At 41.7% G+C, this 24,553-nt stretch overlaps 3 protein-coding genes and 2 long non-coding RNA genes across 7 annotated transcripts; 4 read left to right on the top strand and 1 right to left on the bottom strand.

Annotated features, from left to right (window-relative positions):
• Window positions 1-230: 230 nt before the first annotated feature.
• Window positions 231-8,323, top strand: LOC115983507. Of its 2 annotated transcripts, XR_004090081.1 has the most exons (3): window positions 231-492; window positions 4,919-5,000; window positions 8,245-8,323. It is a non-coding gene; the product is annotated as an uncharacterized LOC115983507 (long non-coding RNA). The 2 variants fall into 2 exon arrangements; XR_004090082.1 differs by lacking the exon at window positions 8,245-8,323 and having other exon boundaries at window positions 4,919-5,221.
• Window positions 7,264-9,697, bottom strand: LOC115983505 (cytokinin dehydrogenase 6-like). The gene is made up of 5 exons (XM_031106212.1): window positions 9,056-9,697; window positions 8,643-8,770; window positions 8,282-8,542; window positions 7,891-8,153; window positions 7,264-7,806 (listed from the first exon to the last, which is right to left on the bottom strand). The coding sequence occupies exons 1-5, from the start codon at window positions 9,672-9,674 to the stop codon at window positions 7,485-7,487; spliced, it is 1,593 nt and encodes a 530-aa protein (XP_030962072.1). The 5' UTR covers window positions 9,675-9,697; the 3' UTR covers window positions 7,264-7,484.
• LOC115983506 lies at window positions 9,290-9,783 on the top strand. 2 transcript variants are annotated; one of them, XR_004090080.1, is made up of 3 exons: window positions 9,290-9,372; window positions 9,450-9,575; window positions 9,694-9,783. It is a non-coding gene; the product is annotated as an uncharacterized LOC115983506 (long non-coding RNA). The 2 variants fall into 2 exon arrangements; XR_004090079.1 differs by having other exon boundaries at window positions 9,691-9,782.
• Window positions 9,784-16,209: 6,426 nt separating this feature from the next.
• On the top strand, window positions 16,210-17,271 carry LOC115984616. The gene has a single exon (XM_031107638.1). The coding sequence runs from the start codon at window positions 16,210-16,212 to the stop codon at window positions 17,269-17,271; it is 1,062 nt and encodes a 353-aa protein (XP_030963498.1).
• A 6-nt stretch (window positions 17,272-17,277) lies between these two features.
• On the top strand, window positions 17,278-20,073 carry LOC115984617. Its single transcript, XM_031107639.1, has 5 exons — window positions 17,278-17,346; window positions 17,440-17,691; window positions 17,818-18,456; window positions 18,529-19,839; window positions 19,957-20,073. Exons 1-5 carry the CDS (start codon window positions 17,278-17,280, stop codon window positions 20,071-20,073), a joined length of 2,388 nt encoding a protein of 795 aa, XP_030963499.1.
• The last annotated feature ends 4,480 nt before the right edge of the window (window positions 20,074-24,553 follow it).

Genomic DNA, 24,553 nt, shown 5'->3' on the forward strand with positions numbered 1-24,553 from the left:
TTTTTAAAAATTATTTTCAGAGTATAAGACAAATAAAATATTTGTAATGGTTTTGTACTTTTGTTTTTGATTTTGATTCTAAAAAAAAAAAAAAAATTGTTTTTGAAGACAAAAAGAATGTTTGAGATAATAATTGCAGACAGCCCAAAATCTTGCAGGCCCAAAATCTCTTCCTCAAAAGTCTTGTACTTTACAAAGTACAGTCAGTCTACACAGAGTACCATCTGGCCCGCTGGGGCTTCTTCTTCTGCAATAATTTCGCTCAAACTTCTTTGTTTCACATTGCATATTCCAACACCTCAAATGGGTACACTTCACTTGTCTCACTTGCTTTCTTGTCTCACTTGCTTTTCAAACTGCATCAAAACCAGAATGTACATTCACAGCCAAAAAAAGAAAAAAAAGAAAAACACAACCTTTGTGGAAGTGTTTGATTCATTAGATGTTTTGAAAGGAGGGGTTTTCTTCAAAATTGGACCTTTTGTTCTCCAGGTACAACATCTCATGCTCTTGCTCTCACTCTGTTTCTTGGGGGTCAATATGTATATAGCTGCTAGTTTTGTGTTAATAAAAATTTGATTCATGCAAAAAACAAAGGAAATCTATTTGGGTCAATGTTGGATGAGAGCTATTACATGGAAAGTTTGGATGTAACTGGTGCTACAATGAATTTATTTTTTTAAGCAGTGTTTGGTTGTTAATAATGTCTCAATTCCTTTAAGAAATATAGAATGAATAGATTTTATTTTGTGGGCACCCCTATTTTTGGAGCATTAGCATTATCTGCATTCCACTTCTATATATTGTACTGTTTGAGTGGAACCCATTGGTATGAATTGGTAAATATCAGTTTTTGTTACATAGGTGATGAGAATCATGGAGTGTTTTTGGATCTGAGGAGAAAATTATCTTTATCTCACTAGGACAATGTTAACCATGGAGTTTCTAAAAGTAGAAAGGGTGGTGTTTTGAATCTTTAGTTGGAGTATGATTTCTTTTTTGAACCACGACCTCACTATTCACGGATTTTTGTGGGAGGAGGAAGTGGCATTTGAACTGTAGTGCTCATTGGCTTTAGTTGGGAGTATGATGGAGTGCACTGATTGGTTGTACTTTCCTAGAGGTGAAGTGGTATTCCAGTTCCACCATGGTGTTTGTGGAGAAGCAATTTTGAATGAAAAGACATGGTTTGTTGGTCCAAGAAAGCAGTGAAGGGAAATCATTGAGTGGGATACAAAAGGTTATTTTTCATATTTAAGATGTAGGTATGATATATACTACTCTCTTGGAATTGATAATGTTTCTTCAGTGCAATAGCTTTGTTGTGGAACTCATTGGGATAAAATGGTCAACCTAAGCATTCTGGTCCACCTAGCTGGTTGTCAACCAAGTAGTGAAGTGCTGAATTGGCTTAGGTGCATTGATACTGTGCACTGAAAGCAATGTTTATAATTATTCTACAATGCTTATAAGAAAGGGTGGAGGGTAAGATTGCTGGTTCAAACCCACTACTAGGTGCATTTGTAAACTCACCAATAAAAAAAATAAATAAATAAAAATAAAAATAAAATAAAAAAGCTTTTATATTGCTAACTACAAATGAATTTGAATATATAGAGTTATATATCTTTATTATTTTGTTTTTGAGAAACTAGAGCACAAATATCTGATTGTTTTGAGCCATTACTAATAGTTACAAGAGCAAAAAAATTTCTTTTCCCCATTTATGTCTTTTCCTCTTGCAAATTTATTCATTCCTAAACACTATATAGATGCACATTATACATCCTTGCTAGAGTTCACAATTTTCCAGACTAGCTAAGTTAGAATCCTGGCTATATTATTTTTCAGTTTTACTTTTACCTAAAACAGAATTGGCCAGTGGTGGGGTAGATGTTTGGGCTGAATAACCCCAAGTTGTCTTTTAATCAGGGTTGTGAGAAGGTCTTTCCAAGCATCATGTTAAATATAAACATAGGAAACATCAATCTGTTCTTAAAATGTGTTTTTTTTTTTTTTTTTTTTTTTTTTTTTGTAAGTCACAGCATCCTGTGGGTCATGAACCTACAGTCATGCCATCCTCCCAGTTTTTCCTGGGAGGAGGTAATATTTGAGCTAAAGCTAATTGGTTTAGGATACATGAATTTGTTCTAAAATTAGATCAATGAAATCTAGGGAAATGGGCAACTTTCAGCCTAAATGGAATGATTTCCCTGCCTAGAATATAGTGCTCTTGCAACTTGAATTTGGTTATTATGCTTGCATGTATTTACACATACTTACATATTATTACAATAACTGCTTCCCCCAATTTTCTTTACTTTCATTCTTCTGTGAGAAAATCTTTATTGTTAATAAGGCGTTTTCTGAATGTCTGTAGAATGTAAAAATCCAGTTTGAGTGCACTTGCAGCCAAGTTTAGTTTAGATCCGTTAAAAAAAAGTAGGTTAGATTTCGTATGCCTTGCACAAACTAATTAACCACAAACTGGACCTTTAGCTTGTCTTACAAGCCTCCAGAGAGGCTACCGGGGTCTCTCCAATAAATTCCAAACTCCAAGTTCTAGGGTACTGTTGATGGTGATTCTGAAGAGATGGCACTAGAGAGAGGAGTATTTTTTTGGAGCACTCATTGATTTCTCGTAGAAGCTTTACATAAGATTTTCTGTGCTCTCATTGATTTCTCTTGTTAAGAGGAGTTTTAACTTAGTGGGGAGTTATCTACATAATCGTCTCATCCATTACTTGACATTGCTTATCAAGTCATCCTTAGTTGAAATTCAAACTTTTCTTAGTATACTAATCCATGTGGACAATCCATGGGTCGTAGGTCGGGTCCTGTATCTAACAAGATCTAATTGTATTGTTTCTGAAATGGCATTTGGTATTGGCCTAGAATATTGTACACTTACATAAAGCGTTCGTAATTCTCTTGTGACTGAGTGACATTATGAAGATTTGTTTCCTTGTATGGCACTAATCATTAAGCATAGCACTAATTGCTTTTTTGCCAACTATAACATTAATAGTTTGTGATACTCTCTAATTTCATATGTTATTTTTTCAAGAAATTTCAGTTTTAATTTTTTTTACAGAAAACTTCAAACATATACCATACTTTTCTTCATTTAACACTGCAATAAGAGCACTGCAGAACAGTGTAGAAGATGTATTTCTCCTTTGAAGAAAAATGTGCGAACATAGGCTAAACCGTTGGTGTTATCAAGGCAATCTAATAAAAATATATACAGAATCAGTAGCATCTATCAATTTATCTATACAGAATAGCATTCCTATGTTAAAATGTTCTGTTGATATTAATTTCTCTGTTAATTCTTTCCATTTGTTGATGTATTTAAACCATCACCATGTGAGGAGAAAGAGTCAGTTGGTAGCTATTTTATAGAAACACTTGTTTTATTTATATGTTATAAAATAATGGAATGATTTTGATTGAAATGCTTCGAGTTGGTGTGTCCTTAAAAAAAAGAAAAAGGAAAGAAGACCTTATTGGGTGGAATATGGAACAAAGTTTATAAACAAACACGTTGAATGTTTTTGCAAACTATTATTTATTATCAGTGAGAAAAGAAAATGACTAGGAAAGACAGTAGGCTGTAAGAAACTTCCCCTCTGTGGTTAAAATCATTGGAGGAGTTTTTATTTTTGATAACTAATCAAGCTCCGTTTAATCTCCCAGAAGCGGAAGCTGAATTAGTTGCAGGCTATAATGTAGAATATGCATGGGATGCGATCCTTAATAGTCCACTGTTGGCAGAAGCCAATGTCCCGGGGTCACGGGGACTCATTCTGACTGAAACAAGGGGTGGGTCTTTACCAACTTAAAAATATTCGATTTTAGGGAAACCAAAAAACATGAGTGCCTAGCACAAGCCTTTTTGAAAACTCAAGTGATAAGTTTTATTAAGAAATAGACATATGTAGCCCAAGTACACAGGAAGTATACAATAGGTAACTCTAAAGGTTCAATGATCAATAAAATCTAATAAGTTGGAAAATGAAAATAATCCTGCCGCTGTCATTGGTCATCCATTCAATTGTGGTTCCTCAAAACACCAATCTCAAATCTAAAGTGGTCGCTTCACACCTCTCAAAGCTTCTAAATTTCCTTTCTAGACAAATGCACCGCATTAAGCAATGAGGGATTGCCTTCCAAATATCAATGTTGCGATGTCGACCAAATCGGCCTTGCCAACAAGCTATTAAGTTTATTACATCTTTAGGGATCTCCCACTTAACTGTATGTGCTACAAGGTGTATAGGATTTGAGGGTGTGGGGGCTGTTCTGATTATCTTCTTAGAATGTAACTAGTATACTGGTAAATCTTGCTGTAATTAGTTATAATATTTGACATTTTCACCCTTGACTTCCTCTTTAAAGAGAAGTGTGAATAACAATTAAATTTCATTTGGATGCCTAAATCTTAAGGGTGTATATTGATATAATATTAATTCTTTCTTGATAGAGTGGATGTGTTAAGGCATTCTATGGATTTCCTATTACAAATTCATGAGACTAAGCTACGCATATTGATAACTTTAAGTTAGAATGAGTAGTTGAGGTATCATCCAACTATCATAGGAATCTGGACTACATACAACTTGGTGTAGGCAACTTGAACATGTTATGCTCAGCACACTAGCCATTCATACTCCATTGACCTCTGGATTGTGATGCAAGTCATGAGGTATTTTTTGCTACTTGACCCCATTGAGGGTGCCGACAGGAGTTGTGAGAATTAGAGCTGCTTTTGCCATGTAGATTCTCAACATCAATAATTATTTCCTAGCTATGAGTGCTATTTTAGTCGATCTGGAACTGATTAAATGTTTAAATTTAAGGTTCTTTTGACAACTGACAGAAATTGACCTTTCTTTTGGTGTCTGATGTCTAACAGGCTTTGTAATTGTCACCAGAGAACCAACATTGATCAGAAAATTAGCAATGTTTTTTACACAAGACACTGTATGCTTTCTAAGGTAAGTGCAGTTCTTGGTTATTTTTAGCCCAAGATTCTGGTGTTTACATACAAAAATGTTGCCAATTCAATGTTTGTATTGATGGATGAATCCTTCCCTTAGAATGAGAACTCTGTAGTCCTATTTACTTTCATTGAGCAAGTGGTACTTATATCATAAAAGAATATTGTTGGCAACATGAATCTTTCTTTAATTTAGCAACTGGATTGCATTCATAACCACTTAAATGTTTCTTTTATTCAGCAACTGTCATTACCGCACATAAGGTAGGCCCTTTTCTTGTAAATATAGCCAACCAAAGGTTATTAGTGTTCAGTGGATAACTGGTGCTCTGCTTTAAGACGTGTTAAGTTTAGTTTTCCAAGTGTCACTGGTAGTTTGAGCTTTTCAAAAACAGGGGCAAGTATCCAAAACAGTGCATTCTGGAAATTCTGAAGGTTGCAATGCGTCACATAACTTTACACCGAAAGAACAGAACAGTGATAGAAAAGGATCATGCACTGTGTGAATTATTAACATTTTCTCCAACAGATCTGACACAGAGATGCCAATCTCTTCAACAGAAAAATATGCTCCTTTCTCATACTTCTTAATTGATTTTTTTTCCTTTTTTGACTTTAAGTTTGATAAAAATGGAAAGATTCATTCCACTTATGAATTATGATCTGTTACTTGAAAAGGCAATGATAAGAAAATCATGGAAATTTTTTTATTAGCACGACCAGTGAAACACAACAGACCTACTCATTCCTAAAAGACTCAAAATCAAATATATTGGTATTAGTCTGAGATCCTTGTTAGGTCCCAATAGACTGCTTATCTTGCAAGTTGCAACTTTTATAAATGAATGAAAGGAATAAATAATGAAAAGAAAATAAAAAGAAAATGAGGTTGCATCAGTTCCATTTTAGCTAGATGAATTGCACTATTTTAAAAAAAAAATTAAACAAAAAAAGAGAAAATGTACATGAAGTTGCTTCAATTCTGTTTTAACTAGATGATTTGAGTGATAGCTCAATGCTACTGGCACCCTATGTGGTGCCCATTGTTTGGGGTTCACCCCACCTTCCCCCCTCCCCCACTATTTACGTAGCAAAAAACAATAAATTCTGTTTTAATTAGATGAATTTCACTAATTATAAATATTTCATCGCCTATAATATATATTTTTTATAATCTTTTATTTTTTATTTTTTTTTTTAAATTATCGTTATACTTGATTAGTCCAAATGTCAACCTTCACAATTCCTTTTCTTCTTTTTTGTTTAATGAACGTTTTTCTAATTTTTGTTACAAACTTCTGCAAAGTAGAGTAACAGATAACTCTAATAGCTTAATAATCACATAAAACCTATTTTTATATAATCTCATTACCCTCCAGAAGGATATATTCAAAATTTTCATAAACTATTTACTCTCTAAATGCTTATGTTAAGATTCCTACTTCAAATTGAATTTTGGCCTTTACTTGCACCTGATAAAAATGAATAGCATGCATAATTACTTGGGTCTAAAAACACTGATATAATAAATGAAATCTGTCTTTTTGATATGATTTTTAATTATGTGATTGAAACTTTGATGTATCATTAGTACACTGCCTGTGCACTTGGGTTTTATTGTATTTTTTCTTTTAATTTTCAATGAAGCATATACTTAATTAAAAAAAGGATTTTTAATTAGGCCAAGGAGATTTAACCCAAGTACACACAAGACTTGTCCCTCGGCTATTGTGCTTAATATGCTGTAGACAATAAAATGGAAGATAGCTTAAGTGCAAATCTATTTAATGTTATTTCACCTTGTGTGTGATCACTTCAGAAGAAGTTAATATTGGAGGCCTCTGTTGATTTTCATTCCCTTTTGAACTGTTGGAGTTGCCAGTGATTTTTTGCCCCAGTATGGTACATATTGTGCTGCTTAGGTTAACCAAAAGGTGAAGTGAAAATACTAATTTCCACCTGTTGTTTACTTAAATTGTGACTGAATTATTTTATAATGGTATTATCCACAGTTACATTAACCTCATGTTGAATTTCATTAATTGCATCAAGTGATAATTCCTTGTTGAGGTTGGGGTAAGCCCATTTTTAATTGTGACCTTAATTTCTTTCTTTTTGTGTTGCTGTTGAATTTATGTTGGTGTAGCATGAGCTAGTCCTACATTTGTTTTGAGTATGTCATATCTCTGTGCAGGAAAAAAAAAAAAAAAAAAAAAATTCTGGTCTTTTGGGACTGTGTTTCTCAGAGAAAGCAATTGGAGTTTACAAAATTGATATATACATTCTTTATATGACTAGTGATGTCCATTTCCTTTCACAATGCTCGCTAATAATTCATGTAGAAATATCTGACTGTTGAAAACTTTTCTACTAGCCCCTACAGCGTCCCTCCATGTTACACTTTCAATATGTGGCTGAGGCATTTTCCCACATGTTGTAAGGGCCTCTTAAAAAAAATAGTAATCATATTGTGAGGCCACTGTCATGAGAAGGGTATTGCTTTTTTAAAAATTCTTTGGCCAGGAGCAAGTACTGCCAATGGGTCATAAGCAGATTTTCTCTGTACAAAAATTTCCCATCGTGGGCCAAAGTGGGCCTGCCACTCTTCCTGTGTAGTGTAGTGGGGCAAATATTGCTTGACCCCTAGGTGAGCCTTTTCACAGTATTCTAGAATTCTTTTGTTCTGAGTTAATATATGTTCTAATCCATCAGTTCCTGTTGAAGAGGGAACTGCAGAGGTCAGGAATGCAACTAGATAGAAAGTATCTTCCTCTGGTGTAATGGCTGAAGTTCTGTTATCCCACCTGAAATCAGAAATAAATAAGTTACTCACTTAGCAAAAATACATAAGAATCTACAAGGTGAACGGCTTGTGTTGTGAAAGTTACTTTGATTTGTTCACTGGATAGATTAGGACAGGACCGTTGCTTGTTTCTGTAAGGATATTTCCAAAGACTTCATCAGCAAAATTATTTATTTTGCTTCTAGGGATGAAAAGATTGAGCCATGGATGTGGAACTTCCCACAAGCCTTTTGACCTTAATTTGACCTCAGACACATGAACCCTGTCCAGGAATTCGACGTACGTAACTTCTGATAGGAAAAGTGTTGATGTAATATAGCCTAATTGAGACAACATGTGTTCAATTTCCTGCATAATTAAAACAAATAGATGTCAGAGCATTTATATAAATAAATATATATTTGTTGATAATTTATTAGTTCGTTATTCTATTACTTAGGAAATCTACCCTGATGGTGGGCCATTACATGCCTCACCTGATGTACTACATCACTCTTGTCTTGGTTGAAGTATTTGGCCAATTCCAGGCAGAAGAGAGTCCTTCCATCTGACTTGAAATGGCTGGCTTGAATTGGGTCTTGTGGATTAAAGGATGACCTCCAGTTATTCAGCAGACCAGTCCTGTTTATTATCACAAAACCTTCAATGTAATCAAACGTCCTCCCCAAAGATATTAGATGCTCCTGGTCTCGGGCAAATGTGGCGAAATCTGAGTATAGTACTCTTATCCATTTTACCTGTTCAAAATGTAGAATTGTGTCATGACGATATTCTTTGATGTACCTGAGACATTGTTTAAATGATTTTGTCTTTAGCTTAAATGATTTTGGTTTTTACCATATCCGGTGCTGGCTCCAGTGATATTCTTGCTCGGGTTATAATGCCAAACTGGCCAAGTCCTCCAAGAACACTGTGAAAGAGGTCACTGTTATGCTTCTCTGAACAAGTTACAACGTCACCTTTTCCTGCACATATTTGGGTCCAACTTTCAGTAAGAATCTATACTATGCTAATGATAAACTTTTTTATTCGTGAGTGATGGCTAAGTTTCTTCATAAAAATCTGGTCAAGTGAAGTAACCTGGTCAACCTACACTTTCAGTATCATATGATATTTAAACCAAACAAATAAAGCTAAAGTTAGTGTTATTATAATTTCCCATTTCTCATTTTGTCCTTTGACCCTGGTATATTCTTTTATGACATGGTTAATCTATTATCAAATGATTTTTAAAATATTTTTTTTCGAACCTGTTACAACCTCCAGCTGGTTGACATTACTGATCTGGGGGCCATGCTGAAATGCCTGACCACTGACCCCTGCATTAGACAGGGTACCGCCAACAGTTAGATGTAGGTAGTCTGTCCATGATTTTGGTGTTAACCCATATTTCAGGCTTTCATGCAGGATATTTATCCATAATTCGCCACCAGAGACATCCACATATGGAGAATTTCCAGTGTAAACCTGCATTTCTGGGCCTTGGAGAGACTCCATACTGATCACAACTCCACGGTGTGCTTGGGACTGGCCCTGGAGTGCGTGACCATGGCCTCTAGCTGCAACTGTGAGCTCTGAATGAGAACCCATCTGCCAAATATGCTTTATAGTATTGGCAATATCAGAAACTGACTTTGGATGCAGTATTGCTGCAGGGAGGAATTGGTACCTGTTACCAAAATCTTTGGCCGCAAAGTGAACTTCATCAAAGGTGAAATGACCATCAAGGGGAAGTGATTTTAATGTAGAAGGGATGCTTGAAAGACAAAGGTTATTTCTAAAAGCTATGCAGCTTAAGAATAGGATCATGAAGACTCTTATGAAAAAAATGTTGTTTTGTCTAACAAAGCTAACTTGTGGGTATCTCATTTTTTTTTTTTGTCAGAAGAGAGGGGAGGCAAAGGTGGAAGGAGTTTTAATGCTATAGCTTTTGTTTCTTTGTGAGCAAAAGCAAAGGAGAGGTTTGGAAGAGCCAAGGAAGTGAAGGGTTAAGGAGAGAATTTATAGGGGAAGGTTTGGGTGGCTAATAAGTCAACCTATCTTCAGTTGTTAGAATCCGTATGAAGACTGCCTACTTGGGTGGAAGAGTTTTAGGATTTTCTTTTAGTTCTCCCTTCAAAGCTGTTTTCTTTATAAGAGAAGCCATCACACATATGCCAAATTGGAGAGGAAAGTTACAAGAAAGAAAGATTGCACGAATCTTTGCACTTTTTCTAACAGTTGCAAACATAACCCCACCTTTACCATCAAGGGCAACACGTCTCAAAACATATATATTTTGTTTTTCTTAAACCAAATTAAGGATATTTTTCCCTTATTTAGAAAAAAGTAGCCCCTTTGCCATAAGGCGTATTTTCCTGCCTATAATGAACGTACACACCATATCCGTGTCTTACTCATATGAATGATGAGTATGTTCTTCCTGAATCTATTGTTGTCGGAATTTTAACGTCGCATATCTTCTTTCAGATCAGATGAGAGAGACTAGCTGGGGCTAGCCTTGATTCATTTCAGAGGTATAGAGATGGACCAGTGGGGTATTAAGGGTCCACAGGGCACGTGAACATTCAAATGGATGTGTGCTTGTGGGGGGAAGGAAGATGATTGGTTATGTTGGGGACCTTTTGGGGCCACTGTGATGGGCTAAGGTGGAGAGATTGAACATGGGGATGATAGCATAGAGGAAGCACTGAAAGATTTCTCGTTTGCCTATTTGCTGGTATTGTTTTGATGCCTTGGTTCCCATCAATCGGACAAGCTTGAAGGATTCTCTTTGTTTATATGTTTTGTATGCAATTAAATTTACTTTAGTGCATATTTTACTTTCCCACTTTTTGTTGCAAGTTGTCTAAGAGCACCCAATGGGAAATCTGCAAATCCAAAGGGAAGCATCTCCCCCATATCTCTTTTTATGGCTATATTAATCTGTCACCTCCAATGGTAGGCAATAGGCATCAATGCTTGTATAATTCTTGTGTTCTTGAAAGTAGAACAATGTCCTGTGTAGTTTTTGCATGTGGTCCTCAAGATAGTATAAATCACTCGGCACTGTATCTTCTGTACAAAATCTTCTCTAGTAGCCTGCCTTTTATGATTGCAAGAAATGGATGATAATAATGGAATTCACACCCATCTCTCATTTTGAGAAACGCATTATTGGTTTATAAGAATCTATGTAGCAGACAAGCTTCTTTCAAGCTGGAAAGGTGTTATGTTATATACAGTCAATAGAAAAGAGCACCAAAATGGAATTAGAATGCTGTGTCCTGAATATTGATGCTATAAATAGCCTCAAAAAAACCCAATTTCCTTCTTTCGGATAAGAATATTCTCACACAAAAAGCTGCTGCTTCAAGGATTTCATTTTCCTATGGTGTTTAATGGGGGTTAGTGCTTGTAGGGTTGCTGCAACTATGAAAATAATTCAACCTTAAAAACTTTCTTGTAGCAGTACAAATGGTACTATTGGTTGCAATGCCATCTCGCTTCTACACCTTTAACATTTCTATTTAGGGTGGATAAATTGTTTATAGACTATAGTAGTGTGAATACACATTATTAAAAGACCTACCTAGTAGCATTTGATGGCCTCCTTATAGGTTGTAGACTATTGTTGGCTAATCAATGGTATAGATAATTACCCTCCTCTAAGGAAGAAAGTGAAAAATTGTTAGAAGTTGTAGGCAAAGTAGACACAATATCTTTTGAAAGATTCATTGTAATGAAAACATATATAATTAAAGGCCAATAACATGATCATTAAAACCTACATTGTGGAACTCATGGTGACCTACATTGATCTTATACAAGTCAATCTTTTCTAGGATTATAAAATTAAGATTGTTGTAATATGATGTAGATATTGCACTCACTTCCTTCCTTTATGGGGTATGATCTTTCAAGTGTGAACTCTAGTAACATTGTCTTCTCAAATTGTGGTGAATAACCTAATCCTTGATTATTACACGTTTTCTAGAAGGAGACCGACCACTACTAATGAAATGAAGGCTAAGCTATATTACTAGTGTGTTAATTATGTGGGAGAACCTTTATCTTTTTTTTGAGGAAATTTTTTGTGGGAGAACCTATTTCACTTATTATAGGAGTCCATCGTGGGCCTTTTATGTCCATTTGATGCTTCATTTATGGAATGCAAAGTCTCTTTATTACTTATTAGTGATAAATGTTGAATTTTGTCATCAAATTAACATGTGTAATTTAGAGATGTAAAGGTCGGCTAGTTGGGGATCCCATTGCACCTTCCATGATTGTGCTCTAGTAAAATCATTGCTTAACAAAATGACACGTGGACTGCCATGTCAGCGCCATCTTGAGCGTTTGATTGGCTAGTCGGAGATTGAGGACGGGCCAATGATAATGAGACAAGTGGGAGAAGTGGCCACTATAGGCCGTAGAAGATAGGTGGGCTTGGCACGTTGGGGTCACAGCCTTCATCATGCCATTGACACTAAAGAAATGTGCTTAGGGGGTTGGTAGGACACAAATATGATTTAGGATGCTCAAAACCTATGAGATTATAAATAATTATTCTTATCATGTTCCCTATCCCACTTTGATTCCACTCTAATCAATGTCTCCTTGTGTCTTCCCCCCATTAGGTAAATTCCAAAAGCTAGAATATCTACTCACTCGTTTTTGTCGTGACATTTGTTTCATCCACCTTTCCCTAGAGGTTAAAGAGAACTCTTATCTCTTGTGCACAACTCGAAAAAGATAGTAAAGCACCAACCTTTAAAGTTTAGGATTTAAAGGAAAAAAAAATTGAAATGGAGTGCAAATGATGTTTAAAATACTTGAATATGGCATGAAATTGAATTGCACCATGTATTTTTTATGTTTAATCTGACATTTATTTTCATAAGAAAGTACTAAAAATACTATAAATTTTACTATACAACCATTACAAATCTATATATAGTCAAAGTTGAGAGAAAATCTAATTAGATTTCAATTAGAGTCTAATTTTGCGCCACATGTCCCATCTAATTTAAGTTTTCAAATTTTTGTACCAAGTGAGTTAATTTAGTGTAAAATTTGGACTTCAATTAAAGTTTAATTTTGCGCCACGTGTCCCGTTAGGTTTTTAAATTTTTGTACCAAGTGAGTCAATTCAATGTAGAAAACGAAGAGCCCAATATAAATAAATCATAAAAAATCTAATAATATATCTAACTCTATATATAAAATTAGAGGAAGAAACAGTTTGATTGATTTTATATTTATGAGCCATTTTTTCTGTAACTAAAAATAATTCAAATTTATAAACCATTTATGTAATATACAATGACAATGCATGGTCCATTCAATTTAGGAGATATTATTGGATCAATTTATTCTTTTATTTTGTGTTGTATTTTGTAGAATTTTACGATATATGTAGTATCCAATAATAATTTTTAAAATTATATACGTAATAACAATGTGTGTAATGAGAAACTTGGTATAATCAATATCATGAAAATTGCAAGGAAAAACCGTTTTAGTATCTTCAAATATCCTGGTCGAATTAATATCTTATATGTTTAATAACCTAAGCTAATATTAATAACACCACTATAATTTACTATTCTCGTGCGTAAACACGAATTACATACTAGTAAATATAAGAATGAATGTGATTGTGAAATTTCAAAATCATAATAAATATTTGAATTTGTTTTAGTAATTAGTAACACGTCAATTTACAAAAGTTTTGTAATAAAATTTATTTTTAAGAGATAATTACAATATACTGCTGTGGGGGTAAAAGTTCATCAGTCAACAGTGGGCCTTGGCACTCATGCGGGGCCCAACCATGACAAGAAGTGAGGACATGGCCAGAGGACTTCCAGCCCAACCCTGCTGGGCCGGGCCGGGCCTGTCTAAGAGGCGTCCGAGGAGGAATGTCTCCTCGGACGCATCAAATGGGAATCCAACGCACACCTTTCGCATAGTGAGAAATCGTCCCAAATCGAAGGAAAATGCTGGGCGCACAGGGGGGGGCAACCACAACTGTCGCATTAAATGCAGGGAAGCTACTTTTCCAGCCGCATTAATGTGGAGAGAACAGGAGAACAGTATTATCTTGGCCAGTGCAACTCACAGAAAAGGAGGATGATGTCCTATGGGACAGACACTCAAATGGAGGCCTAGATGATCAACAAGTGTAGAGCCATTATCATTCAAAGGATGCTATATAAGAGAAGAAAACCCCCATGATCAGGGGATCGGAAGCCAGAGAGCAAAAAGTAAGGAAAAGGGAGAGAAAAAGAGAGAAGTTCTATAAGAAAAGTTCAAGTCGTTGTTTCATGAACTGCTATCCCAGGAAGCTTAATAAAACGTTCCCACGTTTACATGGTTACATGGCTTACTGACAATTACGTGCACTCTGTCTTGACCTAGTTCTTCGACCCACTCTCTACAAATTCATTGTTGAGGGTCTTTTGGGCCAGAGTAGCCTGCGCACTGGGCCTGGGCCCCAAAATCCGCCCTTACATTTGGCACCGTCTGTGGGGAGAATTTGTGTCTCGACAAGTCAACGGCAAGAAATGGAAGGATCAGGCCCGCGCCAAACCGGACATGCAAATTCTCAACGGCAAGACAATTTTCTAAATGTCGAACGAGGGAACAACCAAGATAACCGACGAGAGGGAAGCGTGAACACCTCTTATACGAGTAAAAGCTGTTCAAAAGGGAAGGGTCATGCATCCCCTGAAAAAGACGATCGAAAGGCTTTACGAAAAGAGATTGACGACTTGAAGAAAAAGTTGCGCCGAGCACAGCGGAAACGTCCTTTACCCTCCTCGGGCTCTAGCAGTGACGGGGATAATGAATATCGGCGAAGATCAAGCACCCCCCCGAGCGAGACCTTTTCCTACGAGGAAGAGAGACCCCGTAAACGCAGCCACAAGAGCCCATCTTACCAAGGCCTGGCCAACGATGCCATGAGTAAGGCCCTGGATCGCATCTCCCAGTCGCCGTTTACCCGCAGGATAGAGAGGGCAGCGCTACCTGGCGGTTCCATCAACCAACGTTCGCTATATACAATGATCGATCCGACCCAGTGGAGCGTGTGAGCCAATTTAATCAAAGGATGGCCGTTCACATCAGGGGATCGGAAGCCAGAGAGCAAAAAGTAAGGAAAAGGGAGAGAAAAAGAGAGAAGTTCTATAAGAAAAGTTCAAGTCGTTGTTTCATGAACTGCTATCCCAGGAAGCTTAATAAAACGTTCCCACGTTTACATGGTTACATGGCTTACTGACAATTACGTGCACTCTTTCTTGACCTAGTTCTTCGACCCACTCTCTACAAATTCATTGTTAAGGGTCTTTTGGGCCAGAGTAGCCTGCGCACTGGGCCTGGGCCCCAAAATCCGCCCTTACAATTGGCACCGTCTGTGGGGAGAATTTGTGTCTCGACAAGTCAACGGCAAGAAATGGAAGGATCAGGCCCGCGCCAAACCGGACATGCAAATTCTCAACGGCAAGACAATTTTCTAAATGTCGAACGAGGGAACAACCAAGATAACCGACGAGAGGGAAGCGTGAACACCTCTTATACGAGTAAAAGCTGTTCAAAAGGGAAGGGTCATGCATCCCCTGAAAAAGACGATCGAAAGGCTTTACGAAAAGAGATTGACGACTTGAAGAAAAAGTTGCGCCGAGCACAGCGGAAACGTCCTTTACCCTCCTCGGGCTCTAGCAGTGACGGGGATAATGAATATCGGCGAAGATCAAGCACCCCCCCGAGCGAGACCTTTTCCTACGAGGAAGAGAGACCCCGTAAACGCAGCCACAAGAGCCCATCTTACCAAGGCCTGGCCAACGATGCCATGAGTAAGGCCCTGGATCGCATCTCCCAGTCGCCGTTTACCCGCAGGATAGAGAGGGCAGCGCTACCTCGGCGGTTCCATCAACCAACGTTCGCTATATACAATGATCGATCCGACCCAGTGAAGCGTGTGAGCCAATTTAATCAAAGGATGGCCGTTCACACCAGGGATGAGGCGTTAATGTGTAGGATATTCCCATCTAGCTTGGGGCCTATGGCAATGAGATGGTTCGATTCCCTCCAGCCGAATTCCATAGATTCCTTTAAACAGCTGACGCAGGCTTTTGGTTCCCGTTTCATCACCAGTACTAGAGTCCCTCGGCCCCTCGATTCCCTCCTATCCTTATCCATGCGGGAAGGAGAGACGTTGAAGGCCTACTCGGATAGATACTGGGAAATGTATAACGAGGTCGAAACCGAAGGGAAATATGATGACGTCGCTATTAGTACGTTCAAAAGGGGCTTGCCGACCGAGCACGGCTTAAGAAAGTCCCTCACTGGAAAGCCAATCACCAGCGTGCGCCAACTCATGGACCGAATTGACAAGTATAAAAGGGTCGAGGAGGACCAGAATATGGGGAAGGGTAAAGCGAAGGTTGTCCCTCAGGAGAGGAGGGATTTCAGGTCGGAACGGTTTAACAACAGTAACAGGCCGAGAAGGGACTATGTAGAGCAGTCCGGATCTACTGGGGTTCAGGCAGTCCATGCCGTGTTCCGAGAACCTCCTCACAAAATCCTAGAGAAGGTGAAGTATGAGCCTTTCTTTCAGTGGCCGAACAAGATGTCCGGCGACCCTTCGAAGCGTAATCAGAACCTGTATTGCGCATACCATCAGGAGCCCGGTCACACTACTGATGATTGCAGGAACCTGAAGAATTATTTAGACCGGCTCGTTCGAGAAGGGAAGCTGAAACATCTGCTGCATCGCTCTGAAGGATGGCAAGAACCATCAAACAACGAAACCAGACAAAGTGCATTGAGGCCACCCATTGGCACAATTAACGTCATTCTCGCCGCACCTGGAAGGACAGGCCCTGTCCCCTTCAGGGTAATGTCAGTGAGCAATCTCCTGACTAAGCCAGATGACAGGGAACCCAAGAGGGTTAGAGTGGGCGCCACGCCATTGATTGGGTTCACGGAGGAAGACAAACAAGGGACTATCCAACCCCATGATGATGCCTTGGTCGTGACGCTCAGGATAGGAGGTTATGACGTCAAAAGGGTGTTAGTTGATCAGGGCAGCGCGGTGGAGATAATGTACCCTGATTTGTATAAGGGAATGAACTTGAAGCAGGAAGACCTGTTACCATACGATTCCCCCCTGCTCAGCTTTGAAGGAAAAGTAGTCATCCCGAAAGGCATGATTAGGTTGCCTGTGCAAATAGACTCGGAGGTGGTAGAAGTAAACTTCATTGTCGTGGATGCATATTCCCCTTACACAGCCATCGTGGCCTGGCCGTGGCTTCATACCCTAGGGGCTGTGTCATTAACCCTGTACCAAAAGGTGAAGTATCCATCGGGAGGTCAGATCAAAGAGATAATAGGGAACCAGGAGGTTGCTAGGCAATGTATGGTGTCGGCAATCTTGCGGAAGAAGGATCGCGTTACTTCCACGTCGGCCGAGAGCGGCTTATAGCAGTTAATGACTACGGTCCCAGCTGCGGGCAGTGGAGTTCCAGCCATGGAGGTGAACTGTGAGGAGTTGGAGAAAGTACTCGTCGGATCTGACCCTGAAAGGTTTTTTCAAATTGGCTCGGAATTGCCGCCCTAAGAGAAGTCAGCACTGACTGCTTTCCTCTGACAGAATTTAGACGTGTTTGCTTGGGACCCCTATGAGGCCCCCGGGGTCGACCCAGATTTCATCTGCCACCGCCTTAATGTGAACCCGGCCATAACACCTAAGAGGCAAGCTCCTCGACGACCATCGAAAGAGCATACTGACGTCGTGATAGAAGAGGTCACAAGATTGAAGAAAGCAGGGGCTATCAAAGAGGTCTTCTATCCCGAGTGGTTAGCCAACATGGTGGTGGTGAGGAAGAAGAGTGGGAAATGGCGAGTCTGCGTAGACTTCACCGACCTAAACAAGGCATGCCCAAAGGATCCCTTCCCTATGCCCCGGATAGACCGGTTGGTAGATTCGACTGTCGGACATCCTAGAATGAGCTTTCTGGACGCTTTTCAGGGCTACCACCAGATACCCTTGGCCGCCGAAGACCAGGAGAAGACTGCTTTTGTCACCCTAGTTGGGAATTACCATTATAAAGTGATGCCCTTCGGCCTAAAAAATGCCGGGTCAACCTATCAGAGGATGATGACCAAGATGTTTGAACATCAGATGGGCAAAAACATTGAAGTATACATAGACGACATGGTGGTTAAAAGTAAGCTGGCTCCCAACCATATTGATGATCTCGGGGACGTTTTTCAAATACTAAGAAAGTATAAACTACGGCTGAATGCGACCAAATGTTCATTTAGGGTAGGATCTGGAAAGTTCCTGGGCTATATGGTGACTCACAGAGGCATTGAGGCTAACCCTGACCAAATAAGAGCCATCCATAACTTGCAGCCTCCTCAGAACCCTAAGGAAGTCCAGAAGCTTACTGGTATGATAGCAGCTTTAAACCGTTTCATCTCGCGCTCAGCAGATAGATGCAGACCATTCTTTCTCCTATTGCACAAATGGAAAGGATTTGAGTGGGATGAGAAATGCGCTGCAGCTTTCCAACAGCTAAAGGAATACCTCGCCCAACCACCGATTATGTCCAGTCCCGAGACCGACGAGGTTTTGTTTGCCTACATAGCAGTGGCTCCACATGCAGTAAGCCTGGTGTTGATCTGAGAAGACAGCGGTATACTGCGACCAGTCTATTATGTTAGCAAATCGCTGTAGGAGGCAGAAACCCGTTACCTTCCCCTCGAAAAGGCTATCCTGGCCATCGTACAGGCCACAAGAAAGCTGCCCCACTACTTTCAAGCACACACTGTTGTGGTGTTAACTCAACTCCCCTTAAAATCCGTCCTACGCAGCGCAGATTACACAAGTAGAATTGCAAAATGGGGAACTATTTTGGGCGCCTTTGACATTAGGTACATGCCTCGCACCGCTATAAAGGGCCAAGTCCTTGCCGACCTGGTGGCAGAGTTTGCGGAGCCTGCATCAGAAGGAAAGGAAGTGTTGGTCTTACTGGGCGCTGGTGTGCGGGTGAGCAGCACAGTTTCCCCGCACGGACTCACTTGGTGGAATGCATACATTGATGGCGCATCGAACCAAAGGGGCTCAGGGTTAGGGCTTGTCCTGCTCTCACCTGAAGGAATAACCATAGAGAAGTCATTGAGACTCGGTTTTTTAGCCACAAATAACGAAGCCGAATATGAGGCGCTATTGGAAGAGATGGGAATGGTCCGGAAAATGGGGGGGAAATCCGTAGACATGTTCTCGGATTCAAGACTTATTGTGGGGCAGGTAAATGGAGACATGGAGGCAAAGGACGAAAGAATGCAAGAGTATCTAGTTCGGGTCAAGCACCTGCAGACCCAATTTCATCACTTCCGCCTGACGCACGTCCCCAGAAGTGGGAACACCCATGCTGATTCTCTCGCGACGTTGGCTACCTCCTCGGCTCAACCCCTACCTCGAGTCATTCTGGTAGAAGAGGTCCTCCGTCCATTAATGGAAAGGCCAAATGGGATTGGAATACATAACATCAGGGCAGGACCGAGCTGGATGGACCCTATCGTTCTGTACTTAAAGCATGACACCTTGCCAGACGATAAGGTTGAGGCTGGCAAAATCAGGAGAAAGGCTACCCGATTCTGGTTATCGGAGGACTCCAAGCTTTACCGACGCTCGTTTTCAGGGCCGTATTTGCTATGTGTGCACCCAGAGGCTGCAGAACTCATCCTGGAGGAGTTACATGAAGGAATTTGCGGAAGTCACACGGGGGGTAGGTCTTTGTCTCACAGAGCCTTAACGCAGGGTTATTGGTGGCCGAGCATGAAAAAGGAAGCCATGGATTACGTAAAGAAGTGGGACCAATGCCAGAGATTCGCTCCGAGCATACACCAGTCTGGTGGAAAGCTAAACCCGATGTCCAGTCCCTGGCCGTTTGCACAATGGGGCCTAGATATACTTGGTCCATTCCCCAAGGCAACAGGGAATAGAAGATTTCTTCTCGTCGGCACCGACTACTTCACCAAATGGGTAGAGGCCGAGGCGCTGGCAAACATTAGGGACGTCGATGTCAAGAGGTTTCTCTAGAAGAATATAGTCACCAGGTTTGGCACCCCGCACACCCTGGTGTTGGACAACGGGCTCCAGTTTGATAGCAAAGCCTTCAAAAGGTACTGCAGCGAACTGGGAATTGTTAACCGATATTCCACGCCGGCTTACCCCCAGGTAATGGCCAAGCAGAAGCCGTCAACAAGACCATATTGAACGGACTGAAAAAGAGATTAGATAACTCAAAAGGAAGATGGGTAGAAGAGTTAGCCCATGTCTTATGGACATACCGCACCACGCCTCGTAGGTCCACTAGGGAAACCCCTTTTTCAATGACCTATGGGGCCGAGGTTGTCATTCCACTAGAGGTGAACTTCCCAACCCAGAGGACCACCACCTTTTGTCTCGCTACCAATGACAAACTTCTAGAAAAGAGCTTGGACCTCATCGACGAAAGAAGGGAAGGCGCGATGGTCCACCCAACTAACTATCAGCAGAAGCTCAAGCAAGGCTACGACGCCAAGGTGAAGCCCAGGCCATTGGTGCCTGGAGATTTAGTACTGAGGAAAGTCTTGGGCAATGCGAGGAACCCCGCATGGGGGAAGCTCGGACCAAACTGGGAGGAACCGTACCGCATCACTTCCGTAGCTGGCGTAGGAGCCTACTATTTAGAAGACTTGGATGAACGTGTAGTCTCACGCCCTTGGAATGTAAACAACCTGAAAAGGTACTGTTATTAATGAAAGATGTAATAGTTGATGCCGTATTGCTGAGCAGTCACTTGATCAAAGAGTTAAACAGAACCCAAGTCCTGCCTGGCTCCTCGGACCACATGCTTGGGGGAAATTAACTGCGAAATGATTCTCTCAAAGAGTTAAATAGAACCCAAGTCCTGCCTGGCTCCTCGGACCACAGGCTTGGGGGAAATTAACTGCGAAATGATTCTCTCAAAGAGTTAAACAGAACCCAAGTCCTGCCTGGCTCCTCGGACCACAGGCTTGGGGGAAATAAACTGCGAAATGATTCTCTCAAAGAGTTAAACAGAACCCAAGTCCTGCTTGGCTCCTCGGACCACAGGCTTGGGGGAAATTAACTGCGAAATGATTCTCTCAAAGAGTTAAACAGAACCCAAGTCCTGCTTGGCTCCTTGGACCACAGGCTTGGGGGAAATTAACTGCAAAATGGTTCTCACGAAGTGTTAAATAGGGCTCAAATCTTGACTGGCTCTTCGGACCAGGGGCTTGGACAAAATAAGGTTCACAGCCAGTACACCTAATTATTAACTATCGTTCCATTCACGTATTCATTCACTTACGCTCGGTTATCAACAGTTAGCAATGGAATAGACATCCATTCATAATGAAAAAAAAAAAAAAAAAAAAAAAAAAAGGTAAACAATAATATTTGAAAGAAAATAAACTTTATCATTAAAATCTAAAAGCAGTTCTGTTTACAAACATTGGTGAGGCAAAACAAAGCAAAATACAAAAAATGAGACCAAATCCTAAGCTAGTCTCTTAAGAGCCCTGAGTAGGAGTGGGCTGACCATCAGCTGCTTGGGTCCCCGAGGCAACCTCTTTGGCCTGGGCGACAATCTCGCTGATGGAAAGGCTGTCCTCAGGTGGCTTGTCCTGCACGACCTGCTCATTACCCCCAGCCTCCGGAATAGAGGAGTTAGTTGGGAGAGGCTCCTTGGTGGCATCCTCATCAGGAATTTCGCGTACCTCCTCTGGGAAGAAGATGTTCTCAGCCTTCTTAAGGTCAGAATCCGCAGGGACATCTGCTCGATCCAGGGCTACACCCCAGGACATGGTGATGTATTCCCTGCAGACAATGGCTATCTCCTCGGCCAGCCTAGTCTCAGTGTCATGCACTGCACGCTCGTATGAGGCCACCACAGCCTTCTCAGCAGCCTCCTTGGCCAAGCGGGCCTCCTCCTTGGTCCTTGCAAGGTCAGCCTTGAGCGTTGAGACCGCCTGCTGCTCCGCCGTAAGTTTCTCCTCAAATTAGCGGAGCTTTACGCGCAGCTCCTCAGCTTGCTTTTCGGCAGTCTTAACGCCGGCCTCCGCGCTCGCATGAGCCTTCTTCACCTCCTTTATTTCTTTATCCTGACGCTCAAAATCCAGCCTAAGATCGGCAGCAGCCTTCTCGGCGGCATAGCGAGACTGAGCCTCCTTATGCAAGTCCTCGCGAGCCTTCTTGGCCCATTCCTCCGCAACAAAGATTTGTTGAGTGACCTGCGCCCAGAAGTAAATGAAACCCTATTAGAACATGACAATAATAGGGTGCATAATATGGGACGAGACAGAAGATTCTACTTACCATGGCCATGTCCCTCTTCAATGACATGAAGAGTTCTGGCTGACGAGTCTTTCTGAGCCCCTCCATATCACGAGGCAAGAGAAGAGGTTGCTGCAGGGCATCGGCCAGGTATGATGCTTGCTTTCATTGGGACTCCCATAGGGTAGCATCCCAGGGGATCGGGGCACCGTCCAACTCGATTCGCGGTGACCATATTCGTTACTCCCTACGAGTGGCTGCCTCGTCTCGGGTATCAATGGACCTAGTCCTCTTATCCCTGGACTCTTTCGTTTCCTTGCCCTTCTTCTGGGGCCTAGCCTTCTCATGGCCAATCTCTCCCTCCTCCGTTTCTTCTACCTGCCTTTTTCGCCTTAAGTTGGGCATAGGCTGCAGCGGCACGCCCGACGAGGGGGGAGGGAGAGGAGGAGCGGGAGCCTTAGTGGCAGCTTGTTCCTTCAAGACATCCTTGGAGGACTGCCCCTTTCTCCTGTTGGATAAAAGGCCCCTGAGGCCTGTCCTCGGCTTCAAGTCCATTCCTTCTTCTTCAACTTCTTCGCTGGTGTCAACTTGCGCGATGACTAGACCAGTATCAGGAGCTGCTGAAGCACGGTCTAGGTCGGCGTCGGAGTCTGAGAGCTCTACTACCCTGGCCGACACCTCTCCTTCCTCGGGAAAATGGAACTGGTCTATCTGTTCTTCCAAGGATGAATGCGAAGAACCAGCCTTCTCTTCCGGGATAACCACTGGGGGAAAGGCACGTTGGGGAGGGAGCTGAACAGGAGGCAAGTCTGTTGAAGCAAGGAACCCCGGTATGGATACGTCAATACGTGCCAATAGAGGACTGCCAGCCCTTATAGCTTGGCCAGGGTCCACCAAGGATCGAGTGAGAGGAACGTAGTCCAAAATCAGAGGAGCCGACCGTAATTGTCCGTCCTCACTCACGAAAATCTCAGATCGCAGGAGGAAATTTAGAGTCGGGATGTTGACAAAGCTCAGCCGAGGGGATGTTCGCTCCTTGTCTGCAAAGGCCGTTAAAAGGCTTGCTAGTCCGAGGAGGCATGCAACCAAACCAACAAGTTTAAAAAGGAAAAGAAAGAAAGAAAAACGAAAAGGGGGGAGAGCTCGAAACTAAGGTCCTCCCCACGGAATCTAATTCTATGACACCCCACCTGGCTCTCCTGCCCTAATCGGACAGTGAAGGCCGTCATGCCATGGTCCGGAGACGATCAGATGGTCTTCCTTCAAGCCTTTGCTGGACTTGGGAAGATAGGATATCAACCTCACTTCATCAATCCTGGACTTTAGGTAATATGAGTCGCCGAGCTTATGGCATTCATAGAGATGAACCACGTCGTGCCATGAAAGGCCGAGGTTCATCTGGTCGTTTAAGGCGTCGGCGCACCCCAGGATCCGGAACAGGTTCGCGGTGCACTGGTGTGGGGCCAACCTATGACAACGTAGGTAGTCCCTAGTTATTCTCCCCATTGGAATCGTCATTCCTCCTTCCACGAAAGCTATCATTGGAATTGCGACTTCCCCCGTTCTCCTCTTGAAAAAAATTTCCTCCTGGTGGCAATACTCTAAACCTACCTCCGGTGGAATACGATACTTCGCCCTGAAGCCCGCCATACCGGCCGGAGTCTTTACCATTTTTTCAAGCCTACCCATCCCCTCTAATCCTAGGCAACGTGAAGGCAGTCTGTCTAATGAAGAGTAACGAAGGAGAAGCGTGCACTTACGGGTAAGGCGCTCGACGGAGTCTTCAAGAGAAGGGCGGCGGAGGAAAGAACGCGCTGAAGGAGAAGGCTCTAAGGTGTTCTGAATACTGGAGTGTTCGTCAAAAGTGAGGAAGGAACGCCTTCCAAAACCTTATATACTAGGAGTTGGACAGACACACTCCCGCCTAGAGCAAATGAAACGTTGTCCACCGTTGATCCGGTCTCCAACCGTTGGATTGAGAAAGCGTAAAACTCCAAAAGCTGCAGTTACTTCCCCCAGGGTCAATAAATGCCTACAGTATTAATGAGGCACGTAAGGGCACGCCTCCACACGTGCAAAGCATGGGCCCCCAGCGAGCTATCCAGTGGGTATCAAAATCCCACCTTTCCTCCTCGGATCAAGAAGAAAGAGTTGGAATTTTGAGGGGCTATTGTGGGGGTAAAAGTTCATTAGTCAACAGTGGGCCTTGGGACTCATGCGAGGCCCAACCATGACAAGAAGTGAGGACATGGCCAGAGGACTTCCAGCCCAACCCTGCTGGGCCGGGCCGGGCCTGTCTAAGAGGCGTCCGAGGAGGAATGTCTCCTCGGACGCATCAAATGGGAATTCAACGCACACCCTTCGCATAGTGAGAAATCGTCCCAAATCGAAGGAAAATGCTGGGCGCACAGGAGGG

Source organism: Quercus lobata, chromosome 4 (assembly GCF_001633185.2).
Source record: "Quercus lobata isolate SW786 chromosome 4, ValleyOak3.0 Primary Assembly, whole genome shotgun sequence".
NCBI lineage: Eukaryota > Viridiplantae > Streptophyta > Magnoliopsida > Fagales > Fagaceae > Quercus > Quercus lobata.

What these genes read in the sequence shown, in the direction of transcription:
- LOC115983505 (XM_031106212.1), bottom strand. Translation starts at nt 9,674, where the DNA reads ATGAGATACCCACAAGTTAGCTTTGTTAGACAAAACAACATTTTTTTC. An exon ending in TGGAGCCAGCACCGGATATG is followed by an intron (nt 8,543 to 8,642) that starts GTAAAAACCAAA and finishes CATTTTGAACAG; the next exon opens with GTAAAATGGATAAGAGTACT. An exon ending in TATCCAGTGAACAAATCAAA is followed by an intron (nt 7,807 to 7,890) that starts GTAACTTTCACA and finishes TTCTGATTTCAG; the next exon opens with GTGGGATAACAGAACTTCAG.
- LOC115984616 (XM_031107638.1), top strand. Translation starts at nt 16,210, where the DNA reads ATGGGGAAGGGTAAAGCGAAGGTTGTCCCTCAGGAGAGGAGGGATTTC.
- LOC115984617 (XM_031107639.1), top strand. Translation starts at nt 17,278, where the DNA reads ATGACTACGGTCCCAGCTGCGGGCAGTGGAGTTCCAGCCATGGAGGTG. An exon ending in ACTGTGAGGAGTTGGAGAAA is followed by an intron (nt 17,347 to 17,439) that starts GTACTCGTCGGA and finishes TTCCTCTGACAG; the next exon opens with AATTTAGACGTGTTTGCTTG. An exon ending in CCGACTACTTCACCAAATGG is followed by an intron (nt 19,840 to 19,956) that starts GTAGAGGCCGAG and finishes AACGGGCTCCAG; the next exon opens with TTTGATAGCAAAGCCTTCAA.